Source organism: Glycine soja, chromosome 7, assembly GCF_004193775.1.
Source record: "Glycine soja cultivar W05 chromosome 7, ASM419377v2, whole genome shotgun sequence".
Classification (NCBI taxonomy): Eukaryota; Viridiplantae; Streptophyta; class Magnoliopsida; order Fabales; family Fabaceae; genus Glycine; species Glycine soja.
Genome location: NC_041008.1, coordinates 15,892,546 through 15,912,936, shown reverse-complemented (window position 1 = coordinate 15,912,936; position 20,391 = coordinate 15,892,546). Strand labels below are relative to the sequence as shown.

Genomic DNA, 20,391 nt, shown 5'->3' with positions numbered 1-20,391 from the left:
AGCTAACACAATTATTTTTAACAGAATCGATTGATCTATGCATGGATAATGATAGATCTCTACATCAAAATTTTCATACTTTTAATCTCTAGTAATTGCATAATTATATACTATCTCTGTTAGAAATTAAAAAAAAAAGTGACTTTTATGCTCTTGAACATGGAAGAATTTTGGACCAGGAGTCACTATAGTATAAATTCTTAAAGTTAGACTTGTAATTATTGTGTTTAATTATAAGATTCTTTTTAAAAATTTAGAAAATATATTTTTTATAATTTTTAGATGTATTAATTATTTTGTTATTTTCTCTCCAATTATTAATAAAAAACAAGTAAAGAAATAGAAAATAAAAAATAATTTTGAAATAATATTACAAATAATTAATAAATTTAATGAATATTTATTTTTTTGAAGAGATTTACTTTTAAAAAGTCTGATTAAGGATGAAGCAGCAGTAATTATTGTGATTTGGCTGCAAAATGTAGCACTATTTAAATAAGAGAGGGTGATACAAGCACATCAGTTGAACTTGTTCCTGAAAGTGTTACATGCACAGCAAATTTCCAATATTCACGGGTTGCAGATAAGTCAGAATGCATACATGGGGACCCGAGTGATTCTTCCTTCACTCACTCACACTGCGCATAAACTCACGTGCCATCATCTTCACAAGTTGCCACCAATCACTAATCAGTGTCTGGCAGAGTAAAAACTGTTAATTACATTTCTTGATATATGTTTTGCTCTTTTTTTTTAATATAACTAAATTACTTAGGCATATTTTTCATTTATTTGAACTTGCAGAAGTTCAAAGTTTTAAATTATGGCCGAAGTTTGTATCGAAAAAATAAATTGTGGTCGAAGTTGTAATTTTGTCACGATGTTTTATAGTATTGCAAAAATTTATAGATGGATGTGGTTGATGTGATTATAATTTTGGTCGCATGGAAAACTTTGTATAAAACTTACTAATTAATAAAATAAAACTGTAATATTACGTGAAATGATTTACTATATTATTTTAAATATATATTTTATTATCAATACAAATTTATAAAAAAAATTGAATTCTTTCTTTTTATTTAATGAGTCGATAATTCTAACTTTTTATTTAATGTGTGGATAGTTTTTTAAAAAATTAAAATTTTAATCTCCATAATTGTGTAATTGTGGCATTAACTAATCAGAATTTTCATTCTCTTATAAACTAAATTATGACTAAATCAAGTGATCTTGACTTAGTTAGTTAACTTAATAACTTCTTTGGTGGTATGCACGCGCCATGGAGTGTATGGGCAATGACAAGAATGAGACAACGGAAGGTGTGGATGTTATATTCTCGGATATACTCAGCATGGCATCCTTAAAGTTTTCATCTTTTTTTTTTTCTTTTCAGAGATTCTTTCTTTTCTCTCTCTTTCTCTCAGGCTCAGCTCTAAAAACTTGTCTTCAATATTCTGTTTTTCTTATCAGTCTTTGGTTTTCTAGATCAGATGGAGGAAAGCAAGAAAAACCCTTCTCAACTTAACAGGTTTCACTATCTATCCGGGTCTTCATGATTTTCCTCAAATTTTTGTTTTTGCTCTCTTTGATCACTGATTGTTCCTCCCTTTTCTGCATTTTATGTTATAGATTCATTTTTTCGGTAAGAAGGGGACTGAAAGGCCCATTTTTTATGTTATAGATTTGATGCTATTGTTGTTCTCGTCCAATATATGTTATATTAAAACCTTGATGCTTATGTCAGTAGCTGAATATGGGAAATTCGCCAGAAAGTTGGAGATTTAGGGTTTCCTTTTTCGTATTTTTTAAAAACTTTTTTTGCTTTTAAAAAACTTATTTGTTAAAAGTATTTCTTTAAATAATAAAATTAGAACATCTCTAAATTATTTTAATTTTTTTATACATGGTCTTCTTTTTATAATGTTTTCCCATCTTTTTTTCCTTCTTTACTCACTAAATAGGATTAGTTTTTCAAAGTTATTTTATAAAATAGATTTTAAAAACTAAAAACCAAAAACACAATTATACACACCGCTAGTTTAGTTACTTCAAGCGAAAAAAATGCTTAAGTAAACTAGATAAGATCAGTGATATTTACCAAAAAACAAGTCGAGTGATATTTTTTTAGCATGTTATAAGTGTTAAGTATTTACCTAATGTGTGCTGGGAATCTGGTTGGTCACCTTCTATAGAGTCTCTACTTCTAACACATTTTTATTAGTCAAACCTTAAACCTATCTAAGGGATCCATGTCCAATTTCACTCGGGCCAATGTAATGTTAGTAATAAAACCAGTGATTTGGTAAAACATTTCTAATTTCATTATCTATTTTTATAAATATTTAAAAAAAATACCATTTTTCCTTTTATTTGTAGCCTGTTTTTAAAGGTTTGTATCTGAAACAGTCAAAACATGTAAATTTGCTTTGAAGAATTAAGCATTAGGCTTGCAGCTATGTGATGTGATTAGTAAATAGAATTATGATTGCAGATGTAAGTGTTTGGATTGCATTTTGGCGCATAATATGTGGGATTTACTTCTTTGGGCCCTGTGTTATGATGTCTATGTTTCTATTATGAGAACCTTCAGAAAGTCAACCCTCAACCATACATTAAATTCCAGAAATTATTAGGCTATTTGAGTAAAAGATGCCCTTTTCTCTGCTGGTTATTTGTAAGTTGAGAATGTTTCAACAGGAAAACAAGAACAGCTCTTTTGGAAAATTTTAATTTGTTTTATGATGTGTGAAACATGACATAGAATCTACAAATGGTCTCCTCCACTCCTAATTGTACTTTCTGGTTTCTTCATTTTTTGTTGTAATGAACTTAGCCTTTGAATAGCCTCCTTTTATATTGTTTAGATTGTGACATCATATTACAAGGATAATTGCAAAATATTGTTGTTTAATTCAAGATTTCTTCAATGTGTACAGCTAGAACCATGTTAAAAACCATCCACAAGGTATTGTAATCTGGTCGGTTGGTTTTACATTTGAAATATGCATTTCTGTTTGCAGCTATATTTGGAACACTTAAAATGCTCGGACATCTGTAAAATTAATAAGAACTATGTTACAACAACAAAAGCCCTTTCCCACTGATAAATATGCTATGCCAAAAAGCATTTTTTGGAAATGCCATTTATACACATGAAAAGTACTTTGATGAATTTTTTGTCAACACATTCTTGACAAGGAACTGATCATTTCCTGCCTTACATATGATATAGTCTCAGTGTTGTGCTGTGTCATTTGTTCTTTAAAATGCTTAATGAATGAGATTTTCCCTTGTTACACAAATTAGATAATGGACTGAAAAATTGACTTATATTACTCAGATATGACTTGTTTATGATCTAATGTGAATATGTATTATGTGACATATGACCCAGACATCTCAAACAGTGAGAGATTGGTTAAAGTATATGCTTTTCTAGTTGAAGCTACTATTATTCCTTTATCAAAACAAAGAAGTTACATAATAAACTAATGGGATTTTAGATCCTTTTTTGCCACTGCACACTCTTGATTCGCTGTCTTTAGCAGAGGAAATACTGTAGATGAGGAGATTATCCCACAAAGATTAGCCTGAGGCCTGAGCAACATATTAGTTGAATAATTGTCTTTCTTCATATCCTGACTTAATAACTATGTCCTTTTCTCTATGTGTGGCGTGAAGGGTCTTCTGGCACTTATTATCTTGTCCTGAGTTGTTTGTCCTTTTCTTTTATTCTGACATTTTTCTGTTGTTCTTTTCAGATTCCAGGATGATGGAATGCACGATCTTGACATAGTTGAATGGAAAAAGAAAAGAAAATTACAGAGTGATCAGTTGGATTTGATTAGACCTAAACATAAATGCTGGGTTGGAAGTTTCTCCTCTGAACATGCTTCAGTGTTTGATAAAAATCCAGTTTTAGAGAGCATGCACAACCACACAGTTGAAAGCTCCAAACATGAATCTGCCAAAGACAGCAATAGTTTTATGGAAGACTGTGATACTGCCATGTCTGTAAATGAAGAAGCCAAACACGAGACAGATTGTGGAAGTTCATACTTATATGGTAGGCCTTCCACTTCTCTGGTTAATTGGGAATGACTATAATGTTAACACAAATGTTACTCTTACTCTTTGTTTTCTACACTTCCCTTTTACACCTACCTTTTATGGAGAAAAGGGATAGTTCACCTTCCCCTTTATTCTCCGTTGTTTTTTTGTTTCCATAAAAAAGGTTACGAGTAAAAGGAAAGGGTACAAAATCAAGTGTAGGAATAAGTTGATGCTGATAATGCTAAGGGTAACCACTGCCCTTTGGATGTATCAACAGTAAATAGGGTAAGCTATATCGATGAGGAAGCATTTGTTGATAGCCAATGCATTCCACCTTATGATGATGCCGATGCACAAGCTTTGATCAATCATGAGGAACACTTTCTGGGGTTAGGAAGCTTTTCAGGTCATGAATGCTCAGAAGATGCTGAAGACAGCAATGAGGACCCTGTAGAGAAGGAATTCGAAGATTTTCTTTATTCCAGTGGGGTGAATCCTAATGTGTATGTCCTTTCATCTGGAAGATGGGATGTAAATCAAGGTATTCTGCATGTTCTAGACAGTTAATATGCATGAAGATTGGATCATGCTAGCACTTGTGAAATTAGTTTCTAAGTTAGGTGCATTTTATAAAGAAGTTTTGTTTAGTAATTACTAACATATAATAATGTTTTCAATGCAGAAGCTCAATCAAGCTCAAGACCACCAACAATTGATCAAGAGTTTGAGGAGTACTTTTCTATGCTTATGCTCTAGGACAGTTTACCGATAAAGGAGCATGCATAGTTGTATATATAATGCTGAAAACGGCTGTTGTATGTATTGTACGAAGATTTAGTAGTATTCTGATGATGACTTTATAACATCTTCAGTAGGTGTAATATGATATTTCTTCTTATGGCCTTTGTTCTCTTTATCTCTTACCCTTCAATTCCTAATGCATTACATTCTTCAGTGATGCTGCAGTTCTCAAATTATCTTCTATATTGCACCTTTGTATTTTTCATTTTGACTTCATATTGTTCCCCAATATTCTTTAGTGACTTCATATGGGGAAATTTGTGAACTGAAAGATTAATCAATCTGTGTTTTTTATAGCTGAAATTTCATTGCATTCTGTACCAAATATTATTTTCCAAATAAAAATGTTACAGGATCATTAATTAGTTTCTTTTTTACAATTTCAATTTCAATATTATTATTCGGCAGATAGTACATTGTTGTTCAACAACACTGGTAGATGACAAATTCAAAATTGAGCATGGTTGGTGTTGGTTTTCACAACATGAAGTTGTGTGGAATTTACGATGACAACTGGTTGATACTAACTTGATTACTTGAGTCAAAGAATAGTTATAAGGCTCAACCTAGATAACTTACAAAACTAACAAATAAAGTTTAAAGTAGATGATTAAAAGCAGGACCAAACCTTTACTTAGATATCCATCTATTTCTTAAATTGACAATCAAAGTTACATAAGAATAAATTTTCAAACTCAATGTGATAGACAATTAGGAACTTGTCAGCACCAACGAAGAATCGATGCAAAAGCTTTTAGAACTCCTCTATGTAATAAACACTTCCAAAAATATAAAAGGTTATAGGCTCCACGTGAAGAGATCTCACAATAGAAAGAGTTGCACATAACTAGTTTGCGGTATCCTATGGTTGGTTTTCTTTCATCTAGCCTATTGTTTTTCCAGCGATTGAGAAGTTCTATTCTAGACTGCACAACTAATTTCTCTTTTGATGGCGATAGCGTTGAATGAGAAATGCTAAGTTTCATTCTTTGTTCACTTAGCAAATTGATTATGTTTTTATGACATTTAATTAAGTGGTAGGTTAGTTTCTAAAAAAAGTGACCTATTGAATCTGTGCTTATGCTTAAAGGTGCATAAAGTGAAGAACAATAATTTATGACAATTGTATTTCATTGTCCTTAATTGGGAGCACAGTCGTTGTCCCATCCCATAGTTATCATTATGTAAATATTTGTTTTTCCAAGTTATTATGTAAATTCTTACAATGGAATAAATATAATGCCACAATTAGTATGAAGTGAATGAAATTCGTAGGGATCAGGAAAAAAATTGAGGATGCATTTGCTTTCTTGAATTATCGTTCTCAAAAAACAGAAAACTATTTGAAGTAACATCTCTGTGCCATTCCTTTAAAAAAAAAAAAAAACTGTCATTGTGTCTATCTACTGGAATTTTTTTCTGAGTTATGTAATTTTTAAGAAATAACCATGTACACATTTTTTCCTCCAATTTTTAAGAAACCTTATATTTTAGTTCTCAAATTAAACTTATAAGTGATCGTGTGATTACTTACGATTAGAAGACAAATAATATGTACTTAGACTTTGAATAGAAGCAAAACAATGATCAAGGGATCATATAATCAGAGGAATTCATCAAATATTAATTACCAGCTATATATTGCTTTGAATATTCTCTCAGACGGCAAAACCCGTGACTGCTCATTCCAAACCAACCAACCAAACATGACAACAACATTAAGACTATTAACCAAACCGTTTTTTACCATTACAAACCCCAAGTGACAAGAGTCACAACTTATTCGTTTTCCCTTAACACATCAAAAGAATTTCACATTTTTGTTGTTGAAAACAAAAGGAGCTAAAAACATTGGAGAGTAACTCAGGAAGAAATGATGCATAGCCAATGAATCCGTTTAGTCAAAGTCAGCATTTTGGAAGATCAGAAGGGGGTGGTTGAAGCTTCTGCTTGGGCCCAGGCCCATCTAGTACTAGCCATGCCATTCTCAATCCCCAACTTGTGTGGAGGTCCAAGTGACAGTGCATGAACCACACCCCTGTTGCCACAACAAGTCAATGTGACATAGAATAACGACATTAGATAGAGACAGGTTTACAACCTAATGCATGATGACAATTTCATTTTATCTGATGTAACTTTTTGCAACAAAGGGATGATGTCATGTATACCTTATAATTTTATAGCATCATTTCTAACTTTTAGAAGGGTATGCAAAGACTAGCTTCCTAATATTCCAATGTTCACTTTCAAACATACACTTATTATTTTTGAATATTGTATATTGATTAACACTGAAAGGGTTTAAATATCATTTTCATCACATATATAGCAGCGTCATATATTGGTTCAATGTGTTTGTAAATCTTTTTAAATACAGTTAATTTTTATTTTAGCTTTTGTAAAAAAAAAATTAGTCTTTATAAATTTTAAGAGTTTAGAAAATGATTCATGTCGTCATTTATCAATATCATGACATGTATCTAAATATATTGCGATTGTCATTTCAGAACAATTGTAGACACGATGTATGATATACATGTTATGTAATTATTAATTAACAATAATAACTATTATTAAGGCTAAAATTAACAAAGTATTTTCAAAACTGAAACCAAAATTTATTATATTTAAAAAATCAAAAATACATTTTAACCTGTATTGTTATTAAGAAAGAAAGATGTAAATTTGTTTACATAGAAACATTCTTTTATCCTTGCTTAGCCTACCATTTTTTACATAAATTTTTCGTATCTTTCTCTTATGAAACAGTTTTCTTTAAAACAAAAGAGACTATGGACACATGCACTATAAGATATACTACACATCATATATATGCATGCTGCCATTGAAATGTTGTACCAACCTGGGTTGTCTGCAAGGAATCTAAAAGCAATCCAGCCACCAGCAGGAACACCAACAGTGTTCCTCTCAACAGGGTCAATCAGGTTAAACTTTGCAGGGTCATTGTTGGGGTCATAGTTTCCAAACCCTTGCCCAACAATAAAGAAGTCGTAGCCATGAAGATGCAAAGGGTGACTCTCAGCACCAAGAATACTAGTATCCTGCAGCACCACCTCCACACTGGTGTTGAATTTGAGCACCACCAGCTTTGTGTCATTGGTGACCATTGTGTTGTTCGGAGGCGTTCCGGTGTAATTGAAAGGGTTCAAAGGGGTGGCAGGAAAATCAGTCTTGAAAACCCCATTGGCCTGGCCTGAATAGTAGGCCTGCATGATGGAAACAGATGATGGAAGTGCAAAAGAAATGTTGTTAACCGAGGCTGCGAACTTGGTGTTATTACTTGGCCCTTGGCATGTTGTGTTTTTGGGGCAAGGACTAGTCCCTAGCCCCACAGTGAAGAAAAATTTTCTGTCCACTTTTTGAGGTACCTTGGCAGGGAATTTGGCACTAGCCAAGCTTCTGAATTTTGCTGTGAAGTTTGCCACAAAGCTTGTGGCATTTATTGGTGGCAAAGTTGGTTTGAGAAGGGTGAGATTTTTGACACTGGAATTTTTCAAGGGTTGCTTGTAGATTAGGGTACCTGCAGTTGTGGAGTTGTCAAAGGTGCCACGGCCTGTGAAATAAGGCCTAGCAGACATTTGGAATGTGGCATTGGGAAAATATGGCTTGGTTTTGAGAAGCACGTTTGTGGTTTGGCCAGGGGCTATGAGGAGTGTGTCTGTGTCAAATGGTTTGGTGTATCTGGCATCTGCTTCAACCACAGTTAGGGTGTGGTTGGCTATGCTGAAGAAAAGCTCTTCGTTGAGTGCAGCATTGATTAGTCTTAGCAGATATGTCTTGCCTGGCTTCACCTTTAATGTGTATGTATCTTCAGAAACCATGAAAGATCATTAGTTTTCTATCATAGGTGAATAGTTAATTACTTGTGTATCGTTGGTTATTGATTTTCAGACATTATTTTGTTGTTCTAAATTAGTGTCTACTCTACCTTTAGACTGTCTCAAACGAAATTTTATTTCTCATATTTTGTTTCAACAATTAATGACTCTTCTATTATACTTGTCTAAATATACAAATCTTTTTTACTTTAAGAAAATATTTTTCATTTGCATTTTGACTGTTTATTCTTACTTTTAACCATAAAATATTATTATATTTTCAAAGAATTGTATTGTATAAGAAATAATAAAAGAAACTTTTATTATTTTTCATTATTTCCTAAACAATTTTTGTAAAATTAAAATAAGATAATATTTTTGTAATTAAGCATAAAAATAGAAAATCAAAATAAAAAAAAAAAAAGATTTTCTACAACACGTAGTCAATTTTCACTCCTAGTTTTTCTATCTAATCTTCACCCGTAACACGTGGTAAAAGTGAAAAATGGGAATATGATTGTGATATGGAAAACAGTATATAAATACACTGCTAACATTCACAAGTTCCCTACCATATTTCCATCTTCAATCTTACAAATATGCACCCTTTCATAGGATAGATTGAAGATCCAACTTTAGGGTGCCATAATACAATGCTTTGTCGTGTACCTTTAGAAGAACAATTATACAAAGGCCCGGGAAGTCCATTGATGGTGTATGCATCTGAAACATTGGGTCCCCCTCCTGTCTGCAAGGCTTGACTTATGACTGCTTCTGGGTCAACATTAAACCATTCCCCTGCAATCCCAAAACAAAACCATGCAAATTACCACCATATATATCACAAAAATTATCAAAAGAATTATATCTATAAATATACACATACATGCACATACACAATTATATATATGTATGCATTTTTTTTTATCTGTAAAAATCAAAGATAACATCAAGAATTTATAATAAGTCACGTTTTCTCCTCAGCGATATGAACCAGACTACCTTCACATGACATATGTGCGTATGTATAATGTGTCTTAAAAAATGTAAAAGGTATTAATCTTGACCATACTATTATATAAGAAAGGTCCAATATTATTTTAATTAAACTTAGTCTTGACTATTTATTTTGATAATATGGTCAAGATTAGTTTTCCTCCACTCTAACTCTCAACTAAAACGCTTTTCTAATAATGTGTAGTTATTAATTATACCAAAAAGTATGGGGATTTCTTTGTGTGGCTTCTCGAATGGAAAAGACTCATTGTGCTTGGGGAGGATGATGATGGGTCCATAGATGGTTGCTCTCAGCCATGATATGTGAGCATGCCAAAGCAGAGTCCCTCTCTGCCCAACTATGGTGAAGTTGTATGTGTATGACTGGTTGGTTTGTATGGGGCACTGTGTCACATATGCTGGTCCATCAGCCCACCCAGTTGTTATCTGACGGATCCCATGCCTGCAACAATCTTAGTAGATCAGTATAAAAATTGCATGATAACTAGAATAAGAGTTTAATTTCTATGCACAGATAGTATAAAAAAAATTTACATTGTTTATCAATCAGAAATCGTTGATTGGATGGATGACTATGATTGAATGGAGGTATGAAAAGATGCATAAACTATTTACCCCTAGAATATTATGTGTAACATTGTCCAAGAGAGAGGACTGGCTTGGATTAAGAAGTACATACCAATGAATGGATACATTGTTTGAGACTTGGTTAACCACCTTAACCACAACCCTATCACCTTCCCTTGCCACCAAGCGAGGTCCTGGGAATTTCCCATTCACACTCAGAATGTTCCTTGTGTGGCACAATCTAGTGACGTTCAGGTACTCCACCTTTACACATGAAGAAGTAAACAAACAAAATTAGAAGGGCACAAATTAATGCAAATGCAACTATTGAAGCATACCAACTTTCATGCAACATGATGAGTTTTGTTATACTATACATTAAATGTGTAGTGCCTTGTTATGCTCACTACAAACTCAGGAAACAAAGTTATAACGCAGAAACCAAACAGAAGAACTCTGAGAGATGCAAATGAAGGAAAGTGGGGGGAATCCATTTGTTGTCTTTGTGCTTTGTTCTGGTTGGGAAAAATGAACTTAGATAACTATATATAGAGAAAATAGTGCTTGTCGTGACCATGTCTGGTGGACATGGTTGTAGGTCTTGTTTAATTTTAGAGTGGACATGAAGTAATTAATTATTGTGAGATGCCATTATTTGAGTTTCACGATGAGCCTTAAACATTGGATGAGTCTATACATAGTCCTGTCCTTAAGGCTACCAATTTTCCTTGGACCTTATTTTTTTTATGTCATATTTTTAATACATATCTTTAGGCAATTCTAAGCAAGCAATTATCATAAGTTGTTAAAATTCATTTATATAAATTTTCATACTTCTGCATAGCGTCGAATCTATTTATTATTTAAATTTATTTAATTAACTTTTTACTCAAATTCAATTAACAACTCTTAACATTATTTTTTTTTCTTTTTTTCCTCCACAACATAAGGTGTCAAAATATTACTTTTCCTCACCCCATCCTAGAGAGTCAAATTATTGAAAGTTGAGTAGATTTTTGTGTGTCGTTTCTATCAGGGACAAATTGAAAATGTCAAGTGACAAACCAATAAATTAACAACAATATCAACACAAGTGATAGTGGTTTGTATTTTTTAATCAAGTGTTCGTTTGGGATTCGAATCCTGATTGATCTTTCGATATGGAATAAATTGTGTTGGGAAAAAAATATTAATCTTATATGCACTTAAAATTTCCAATAAAAATTAATCATCATTTTTTATGAACACTATTCCGTATTAATGTGATGATGAGGAAAAAAAAATGACCAAACAATAAAGAGCTAGAAGGAAAGTCCAGTGCTACTTGAATACCCTTTACAACCTTTAGAAGTGAGGTGTATATATATACGTAGAGGCTAGATCCCGTTTATAAACAAAGGTCCTTTTCATTTCTTTTCAACATAAGCAGTTCAACTCACACCTTGCGTTTTCAAAACTCCAAACTTAAGTAGCTTATCTATGGCTTGTTGCTTTTAGTCTGAGTTTCCTAAAGGTCGTAGTGCTTCGATGAGTTCATTTTCTCAAAAAGGCAGGTCAAATCGAACTAAACTCTTTTATACATGTTTTCGATCTTAAGCTATAGACTTGTTAAATAATTGCCAGATGACATGACACAGAACCACCATCAAATGAAAAAATTACAAAATGGATTTGAACAAAATTTATATTATTAGGAGGAAAGCGTGTTCAGGTAAATGATTCAATAGTGATAATATATATAGTTCCTAAATAGTTGGAAAAAGTTGAACTGTATATGCCATCCTGTATATTATACTTTAAGTTAAATATTTAAAGTCGCCATTATCTTGTTAATTGGGATGAATGTTTTAAGAGATTAAAAGTGTATATGATATGATAATGATAGATATACAAAAACTAATGGTATACACTTGTCCAACTGTCTAGGCAGCTATACCAAAAACCGACAGTATAATATATGGACAGTTGATCATTTGTTTTTATATAATGACAAATTAATAATGAATAATAAGTTGTTCTAAATTAAATATTCGAAAGCTTTCATTTGTTTTTTTTTTCTTTGTTTCAATGTTAAAAAAGTCATATATATATATATATATATATATATATATATATATATATATATATATATATGTATATATATATATGTATATATATATATATATATATTAAATTTAAATTTTATTTAATAATAAAATTTCTAAAAGATTTATCAAATAGAAAATTAAATATTTTAAATATTTAATTTATATTATTTTTTGAGAAAAAAATAATTTAGGTAAAGATTATTACCACCTTAATAGTGACTAAAAAAAGGGGATATATATGGGAAAATAACATTATTTTTAATCTAGGAGATTTAGTTTGATTGGATTGAGCTGAATTTTGTAAACTCTAATATGGTGTTCAATTCTTACCATAATAAACACTAAATAGAAAATTTTAAAAATTTTAAGGACAAAGAAAAGATCAAGTTTTGCGTAACTGAATAAGAACATGCATATATTTTCACAACGATATTCTAGTTGAGAAGTTTACCAGGTTGGTGATGTACTTCGAACTTCGACAAAATATAATAGGTGTGAACAGAGACGTCTCTCTAGTCAATTTATTAGCGTGTAGGGGGAGCATTTAAATAATTTATTTAACTGTGATAATAAGTCCCAAATATTAAATTGTTGGAGTGTTAATGTCATTCTGTATTATTAATTTAATATCAATTCTCTATAATGATAAATTATGAAGAGAAACATACTTGAGCATGTTGCATATCATTACCAGCTAACTGTTAACATGCATCGTTAACAAATAAATAATTTTTTTATTTATATGAATTAAAGAGAGAGATAGCATCAATTTATAACAACTCGATCACTACTTTTGTTCAACCAAATCTTTGATAACTCGATAAGCATACCAATTTGTTAGAGTGATATTAAAACGATAAAAACAAATATCAAATTTATAAGGATTTTAATTGTATTCAGAGTTTGTATATAAGCTTTAAACAAATGAATGACTAAAATTAAATATTTTTTGGAGTAATAGTACAGAAATATAAACTTCTATCATAACAAAGGATATAAGAAAGTAGAGCAAAATGCAATAGACAAGAAAAATAAATACTTGGAGGTGGAAAAAATTATTTGGTCCAGATTTTTGTAGAAATGTTGGGTATTGGGCTACCAAACTCACTCTTGATGCAAAGTTAAAGATTTTTCACCTTTTAAAATTATTTCAACTATTACTTTCATAAACTAAATTACTCTAATCATAATTTCTCATGTGAAGGAGCCTAAATCCTCAATTTCACTCTTAATTCCTAAAGAGCTAAACCAAATAATTTGCTTTAAAACTAAAGATGCATAAATAAGACTAAATAATATCATTTTATCCTTAAATATGGATTACCTACAAGCTCTTTTAAGTTCGTAGGGTATAAATATTTTCCAATAATTAAAACCTTGTAACATACATGTGAATGAGTGATCAAATCATAAACAAGACAATAAATTTAGCAAGAATCAATAATATTGAAATAGCATTAAATGGATAGTAAAGATCATTACATCAAAAAATGGATAGTAAAGATCATTACATCTACTTATTTTTAAATAAAATTATTTTTAATTTATTTTATGAAAATAGGATGTTACACTGATATTTTATACACCTGATAAAAACAAAACATAAACTCTACTTTAAAAAATACTTACTCATTTACCGTTGAAGTTAATTTCCTAACAAGTTCCTTTTTATTGAATTTATGATTTAATCATTTTTCTTTTCAATTCTGACATGATTTTAAGAACAAAGAAAAAAACCAAGCTAATTTTGAAGCAAATAAAAAGTCAATCAATATGAAATCGATGTAGAAAATGATTTTCTATATTAGTTGTCTCCACAATTGGTGTAGAAATGGGATATTTACTAATACTTTTGTTACTTATTTTTACTTTTTAATTACAAAAGTGTCACCTTGTTTTGAATCTATTTCTTGTTTTCAAAGATTTGTATAACAAACATTGAAAACATTGTGTTTTTTCTTTTCTTTTTCATGTACAATTTTAAAAATAGAAACATATTGAAAATAAGGGGGTAGTTTTGTAATTAAAAAGTGAAAATAGAAAATGAAAGTAAAAATAAACGCCTAAATCGATTATGTTCACAATTGATTAAGAAAGTCTACTTTTTTATTAAAAAAACACTACTACAACTACATTGCCTCCTTGATATAATATATTCTAATACAAAAACTATAAATATAGAACCAAATAGAGAAATAACAGATACACTCTTGTTGACTTGAGCATCAAAATTCTTTCGAGTAGCACCCTAACATCCACATGGAGATCCACCTTGAAATAACTAAGACATTGACTCATTGGCTTATGACTGCCTTATCTTGCACTAATAAGGAATAATTAGGGCTTCTTTGATTTTTCATCTTACTTTTTTAGTTTTAAATTTTTTTCTAAAATAATTTCATATTAATCAACTATTAATTCATCATCTTAAATCTATTAAATTTTGAAAATTGTCTCCAACACAAATGTTTTAAAAATTAAAAACAAAAATAGTTAAAAGATATTTCCTCACCCATTTCTTCTATTTTGTGGTCCTAGTTCAAGGGGTATAAATCATTTGGGTAGGTGTTGTGTTGTACTTGTATGTAGTGAGGCATTGACTTAGTGTAGATATGTAATTTCTTTATTTTTTTAAAAAACCTAAAAGCAATTTTGAAAACAGAAATTAAACACACCCTAATGTAAAACCTAATATGCTTAAGGCTCTTGACCTAGAGGTACAAAGTTGTAGTAGGTGAGCCATCGAAAACATGAAGCTTCAAGACTACCAAGTCAAGTCGTTTGTAAAGACTTGGGTCAGCACAAATATCCTCTTGCTGATAAAATATTATGGATGAAGTCAAAGTCAAACCAAGCACAAAATTCCATCAACCCACCCCTTCTAGTTACCTCAAATTCGAAACCTTCTCTTTTCATTTCAATATTAATTACTATATTTCAGTGATTAATTTGATCAAAATCTCGTTGTTTTGCCTCCCACCGCCCCCATAAAATTCAACCAAAACCCTCTCCCCTTGATGAGATATGGAGAAAGTGAAATGCAGTCTAAGAGCAATGAGGTGTGACTGTGTGAGTATCGTTGCTTGTGGAAGTACCATTACTGAAAAAGTTGCATTTTAATAATAGTATAGTATATTTCATTTATTTTAGATGAGGTCAATAATGGGGGAAAAAAGTAAAAATTCTGAAATGCTACAACAGCTTACAGCGGGAGCACATGAAAAATAGAAGTTTCAACAACAGGCGACATGCAAAAGGAGAATTTAGAAGACCAAATCGTAAATAACAACAAATGTCAGACAATGAAGCTATGCTTTTGTTAGGACTAGCCAGCCGATAGGAGCCAAAAAACCCACGAAGCAAATTTCAAAAATCAAAACGTAGGAACAGAAAGGGACGCATACATCATACAAATTCTAGAAGAGTACAAATCAACTCCAAGTCTCAAAGCATATAAATATAATCATCATTCTATATAACAATTTTCTTTCATAGAGATCATCAGCTAACACCTCTACGACATACCAAAATAGGAATGCCCACAAAACAACACTAGATATAATTATTCTTTATATCAATAAACTAATAAAATAGTTAATTAAATACTCCCTTTTAAAAATAACAAAAACCAAATTCAGACACTCCCCCCAAAAATTTAAAAAGTTGCTACTTTGTTAGACGCATGCTTCTTTTCTTGCTGGAACTGAAAACAAGGAATCAAGATCCGGTGGCTGGAAGTAACCCTCCTTCGGCGGCGGTCGTCGCTTTCCGGCCACCGGCTTCTTCCGCGGCGGCGGCGGCGGGCAGATGAAAACCGCCGGAATCTGATTCTGCACCAACCTCGGCGTTCTGCACTCGTCTTCCCACTCCATAATGACACCCCCACTTAACCAAATTGCAATTCAACACTATCTTCAGACACCCTTTTGCCCCTTCTTTCAGAATCCAACAAGCCCACAAAAAATTCGCCGTAAAAGAGCGAGCTTTCACACTTTGGAGCAGTGTGAAAATGTGTTTTCAGGAGAAGGGGTATATATAACTGGAGAGAATAAATAAAAAAATCAGACCAAAATAATAAATAATTCAATAAATAATTTTAATTTTAAAATTGTTGAAAATTTGAAAAAATGGTGGGATGAGAAATTGAGGATTCAGAGAGGGGTGGGGTGGGATCGTGTGGGGGTGGGTGTAACGGGAAGCGGCTTTAACCTGCGTTGTGAGTAGGTGACAGCTAAGTGGTGACAGTAGAAGATGCCACGTGCCATTTTTTGAGTGGATGGTGACGTGGATTTCGTGGGCCACGTTTCGCCGCGTTATTTTCGTGGTTTCAAATTAGGCGGCGCCATCAAAAGGTCGGTGTGTTTGCGCGGGAAGGAGCAAAAAATTGATTTTTCATAGGTTACTGGGCGGTGAGTCACGGCGAGGTTCAGAGGTGGGGCCCATGCAGGACAACGGTGTATGATGGAGCTGTCGTTTGGGGTTTTCGGTAGGGACCGGTGAGGTTAGTGGTGCTGCTAATGTTACTGTTGTTGGTGTTTGTAATGTGGGACTGGCTAACACTAACAATTATGGGCCTTTTTTGTCGTGTAGTTCGAACGTGGGCTTGGACGGTTAACAAATTCATTGTATTCAACCCTGACAAAAAAAAATGGGAAAGTGAAGAATCACAGAGCCCAATGTTGATTTTCGCATCTGTGAAAGGTTTTTTCTGGACACAAGGAGGAGAAGAAAATCTATGGAATTATTTAGAAGAATATCTGATCGGTCTTCACAGATATGTAATGCTTAAGGGATTAAGGATATAATTCTATGTATGAGGTTGATATGGGTGTCTTAAAAGTTAAAATTATTTGAAGAAAAATTTAGTGTTTACTGACATACGAGTATAAAACTTTTTTTACCATAACTAGTACAATATATAAAAAAAAAATTGTTGTATTTTTGTATATTTTGAGACTAAATTTGTATTTTTTTTATTTTTTAGATAATAATTTGTCATCATATCGCATTATCGGAGATGAATTTGACTATTAAATTATATTTATATATATAAAAGAAACCAAGAGTAAAGCAACGGATGGCAATGTGTCAACAATCGAATATAGAAATAAGTGAGGCTCGAGTAGACATGGCAATGAGCACGGCTAGTATACCTATTGTTTCCTCAATTTCTTATTTGGACTCTCCAACATATGTTTATACTTGTATCTGATACCCAACACGTTTAAGTTTATTGTTTTATCCCTTACCTGTCGATATCCTCGATCCCGTCCCATACATGATTTAAATTAGAAAAATATTCTTTTTGTAAAAAAAAATATTAAAAATTTGATTTTAGAAAAAATAAATTGATTGTTAAATATTTATTTTTAACTACTTATATATCAATAAATTTATCATAGCGCGTGTGTCTACAAAAATAGTTAAGAAAATAATATTAAATTATAAAAAATTCTAAAATAAAATTAACTAATAATAAAAATTCTATGTCTTTTGATTAAATTATACAAAAATTCTAAAGATTTTAAGTGGCGGGACGGGGCGGGTTCAGGTTCGAGGTCGGGACGGGTCTAATAATCTCATACCCGTACCCGTATCCGACTTTTGGTTATCGAAAAAAATCTGAACCCGAACCCATACCCGATCAATTCGAATATTACCTGTCAAAGGATGGATTCAGACGGATATCTACGAGTACAGATTTTCTTGCCATGTCTAGGCTCGAGGGCGAAGGCATGCAAAAATTGGTGATTGGAATTTTGCATATAATTTGTACAGACATTAAATAATCATTAGAACAATCCACTCAAGTCAGAAAAACATTCACTATAATGATCCAACTTACAACGGGATTGTATAGGTCGTTTCTTAATATTTTCGAGTGCAATTTCTGTCCATTGAGAAGCATAAGAAGTCTATTTTCCAGCAATGAAATCAGTTTTACAAGACAACATGTGTACAAAGAGCAATGACAAAAAAAAAATAGAGACATTAATATTGCGAAAATCATGTAAACATCATGTTCAAACCATTACAACATTAGAAATCATTAACCATCACATTCTTTCGTGGTTGGGTGCCACTTGTGGTAACTCTCATGGTTCTTTTTAATATATATTTTGCTGTTTCAAAAAAAAATCACATTCTTTCAACCACAAACTGCCATTCCAATATATATATATATACTCAATGACAATAATAGATGATAATAAGATTCCTTTTACCTCAAGAGGCACATGAATAAAAAAGAAAAGAGAACTTTGAATGGTAAGGCATGAGAGCTTTGGCACTAACATAAGGATTTTATTATCATGAACCAAATACATTAACCAAAAGAGTCAGAAATGTTGAGATCAAGTAGATGAATAAAAAGATGTTGGAACAATGGTTGTATCTAAAAAAATGGGGGGTGAATTGGATACTCACAAAAATTTAAAAGATCCCACAGAATTTTCAAAAACCTTTAAACCAAATCCTGATTATGAAAACCTTTTTTAACAATTGATTATCAAAAAAGTGCAAGAGTTGAAAAAAAAGAAGAGGAAAACATAATTTTTTATATTAGTCTGCTCTCTACCACTAGGAGGCCTAGCTACATATATCCATTTCTCGGCCATTTCCACCTGAGACTTGTCACTATAACCGAAGTATTCCTATAATCACACAAACAAGATAAACACTAGTTCTAATAAAATTTCTTCGTAAACTCTATAGAGAAATCTTTTACCACAAAACACCAAGTAGAAAAACCAATCTACTCTAAATGAGAAAACCTATCTCATCAAAGATTTACAAAGAGAAAAGATTAAAGAACAATATCACCTAATGTGACAAAATAAATCATTATGCACGAGTTACCTTATTAGGACCTTGTCAATATGTAACATTCCAAAATTAAAATATTAGAAATAAACCACATGGAGACCCTTATTAGTGGATAAAATTGAACACACCCTAGGTGGCACTAATATGTTGTTGTTGCTAATGTTGGAAATAAACCACAAGGAGAGTGGATACAACCCACCTTCTTCTCATCATTTATTTGTTTTATTAGTTATATGGTTTTTTTTTTTTTTTTTGCTGAATCTATTAGTAATATGGTAGTAAGAATCAAATATTTAATATATGATTCGGTCTTAACAATTAAGTAAATTCTAATAATATAGTATTTAATATTTAACCATTAATGCATCATTTATTTATTTTATTAATAATAATGATATTAACAACTAAATATTTAAATTTTTTTAATTAAAATATTATTTTTAAAAATTTATTTATTATTTTTATAAGATTCTTTTCTAATTTTTAAATGTATTAATTATTTTTTTACGTATATTTACTTAATTATTATCTCTTTAAACATTAATGAAAATAATTAAGTTAATAGAGACATAAAGACTATTGAAAGGAGTAATTTTATCATGACTTATTCTTGATAATATGATCCCTTCTCTTATTTATTACCTTTTCCATTATAATTTGAGTCTTCATTTCTTATCTTTCTAAAGTCATATATTCTATTTCTTACTTTTTTTTTATATAATCTATTTCTTACTTTCTCATTTTACTGTGTGCGCGCGCGCTTAATTTTCTTTAATTGACATTAAGTAAATAATATTGAAATATAACTATTTCAATCTTCAGTATTTTTTAAACTAAAATTTAAATACTTACACATTTTTATATTTTAATTTGATTTAATCATGACTAAATATTTTTTCATCGATCAAATTATTTTTAATCATTATTTTTTTATATATTTTTACAAATTACCCGCATAATGTAACTTAATCACTAGTCATAAAACTATAGTAAATGTTATGTAAAAAAAAACTAAAGTAAATGTAAAAAATATATCACCTGCAATTATAGAAATTGTTTAAAGTTTACATTTTATTTAATATCACAAAATAATACGAGGATATACAATATGATTAATAATATGTAATCCTTCCTTGCTAATTCTTTTGTTATTTTCCATTCTTTCTCCTTTCAAGGTCTTTATTTCAGTCCTTAGG

At 31.2% G+C, this 20,391-nt stretch overlaps 2 protein-coding genes across 2 annotated transcripts; one reads left to right on the top strand and one right to left on the bottom strand.

Annotated features, from left to right (window-relative positions):
- The first annotated feature begins 1,369 nt into the window (after window positions 1–1,369).
- On the top strand, window positions 1,370–5,160 carry LOC114418945 (protein FAR-RED ELONGATED HYPOCOTYL 1-like). Its single transcript, XM_028384510.1, has 4 exons — window positions 1,370–1,531; window positions 3,765–4,069; window positions 4,334–4,597; window positions 4,739–5,160. Exons 1-4 carry the CDS (start codon window positions 1,494–1,496, stop codon window positions 4,810–4,812), a joined length of 681 nt encoding a protein of 226 aa, XP_028240311.1. The 5' UTR covers window positions 1,370–1,493; the 3' UTR covers window positions 4,813–5,160.
- Window positions 5,161–6,446: 1,286 nt separating this feature from the next.
- Window positions 6,447–10,801, bottom strand: LOC114418944 (laccase-17-like). Its single transcript, XM_028384509.1, has 6 exons — window positions 10,661–10,801; window positions 10,396–10,547; window positions 9,914–10,158; window positions 9,369–9,497; window positions 7,724–8,689; window positions 6,447–6,895 (listed from the first exon to the last, which is right to left on the bottom strand). The coding sequence occupies exons 1-6, from the start codon at window positions 10,775–10,777 to the stop codon at window positions 6,765–6,767; spliced, it is 1,740 nt and encodes a 579-aa protein (XP_028240310.1). The 5' UTR covers window positions 10,778–10,801; the 3' UTR covers window positions 6,447–6,764.
- Between the last annotated feature and the right edge of the window lie 9,590 nt (window positions 10,802–20,391).

What these genes read in the sequence shown, in the direction of transcription:
- LOC114418945 (XM_028384510.1), top strand. Translation starts at nt 1,494, where the DNA reads ATGGAGGAAAGCAAGAAAAACCCTTCTCAACTTAACAG. An exon ending in AACCCTTCTCAACTTAACAG is followed by an intron (nt 1,532 to 3,764) that starts GTTTCACTATCT and finishes TGTTCTTTTCAG; the next exon opens with ATTCCAGGATGATGGAATGC. An exon ending in TGGAAGTTCATACTTATATG is followed by an intron (nt 4,070 to 4,333) that starts GTAGGCCTTCCA and finishes ATGTATCAACAG; the next exon opens with TAAATAGGGTAAGCTATATC.
- LOC114418944 (XM_028384509.1), bottom strand. Translation starts at nt 10,777, where the DNA reads ATGGATTCCCCCCACTTTCCTTCATTTGCATCTCTCAGAGTTCTTCTG. An exon ending in CAAGGCACTACACATTTAAT is followed by an intron (nt 10,548 to 10,660) that starts GTATAGTATAAC and finishes TCATGTGTAAAG; the next exon opens with GTGGAGTACCTGAACGTCAC. An exon ending in GTATAATTGTTCTTCTAAAG is followed by an intron (nt 8,690 to 9,368) that starts GTACACGACAAA and finishes TGGTTTCTGAAG; the next exon opens with ATACATACACATTAAAGGTG.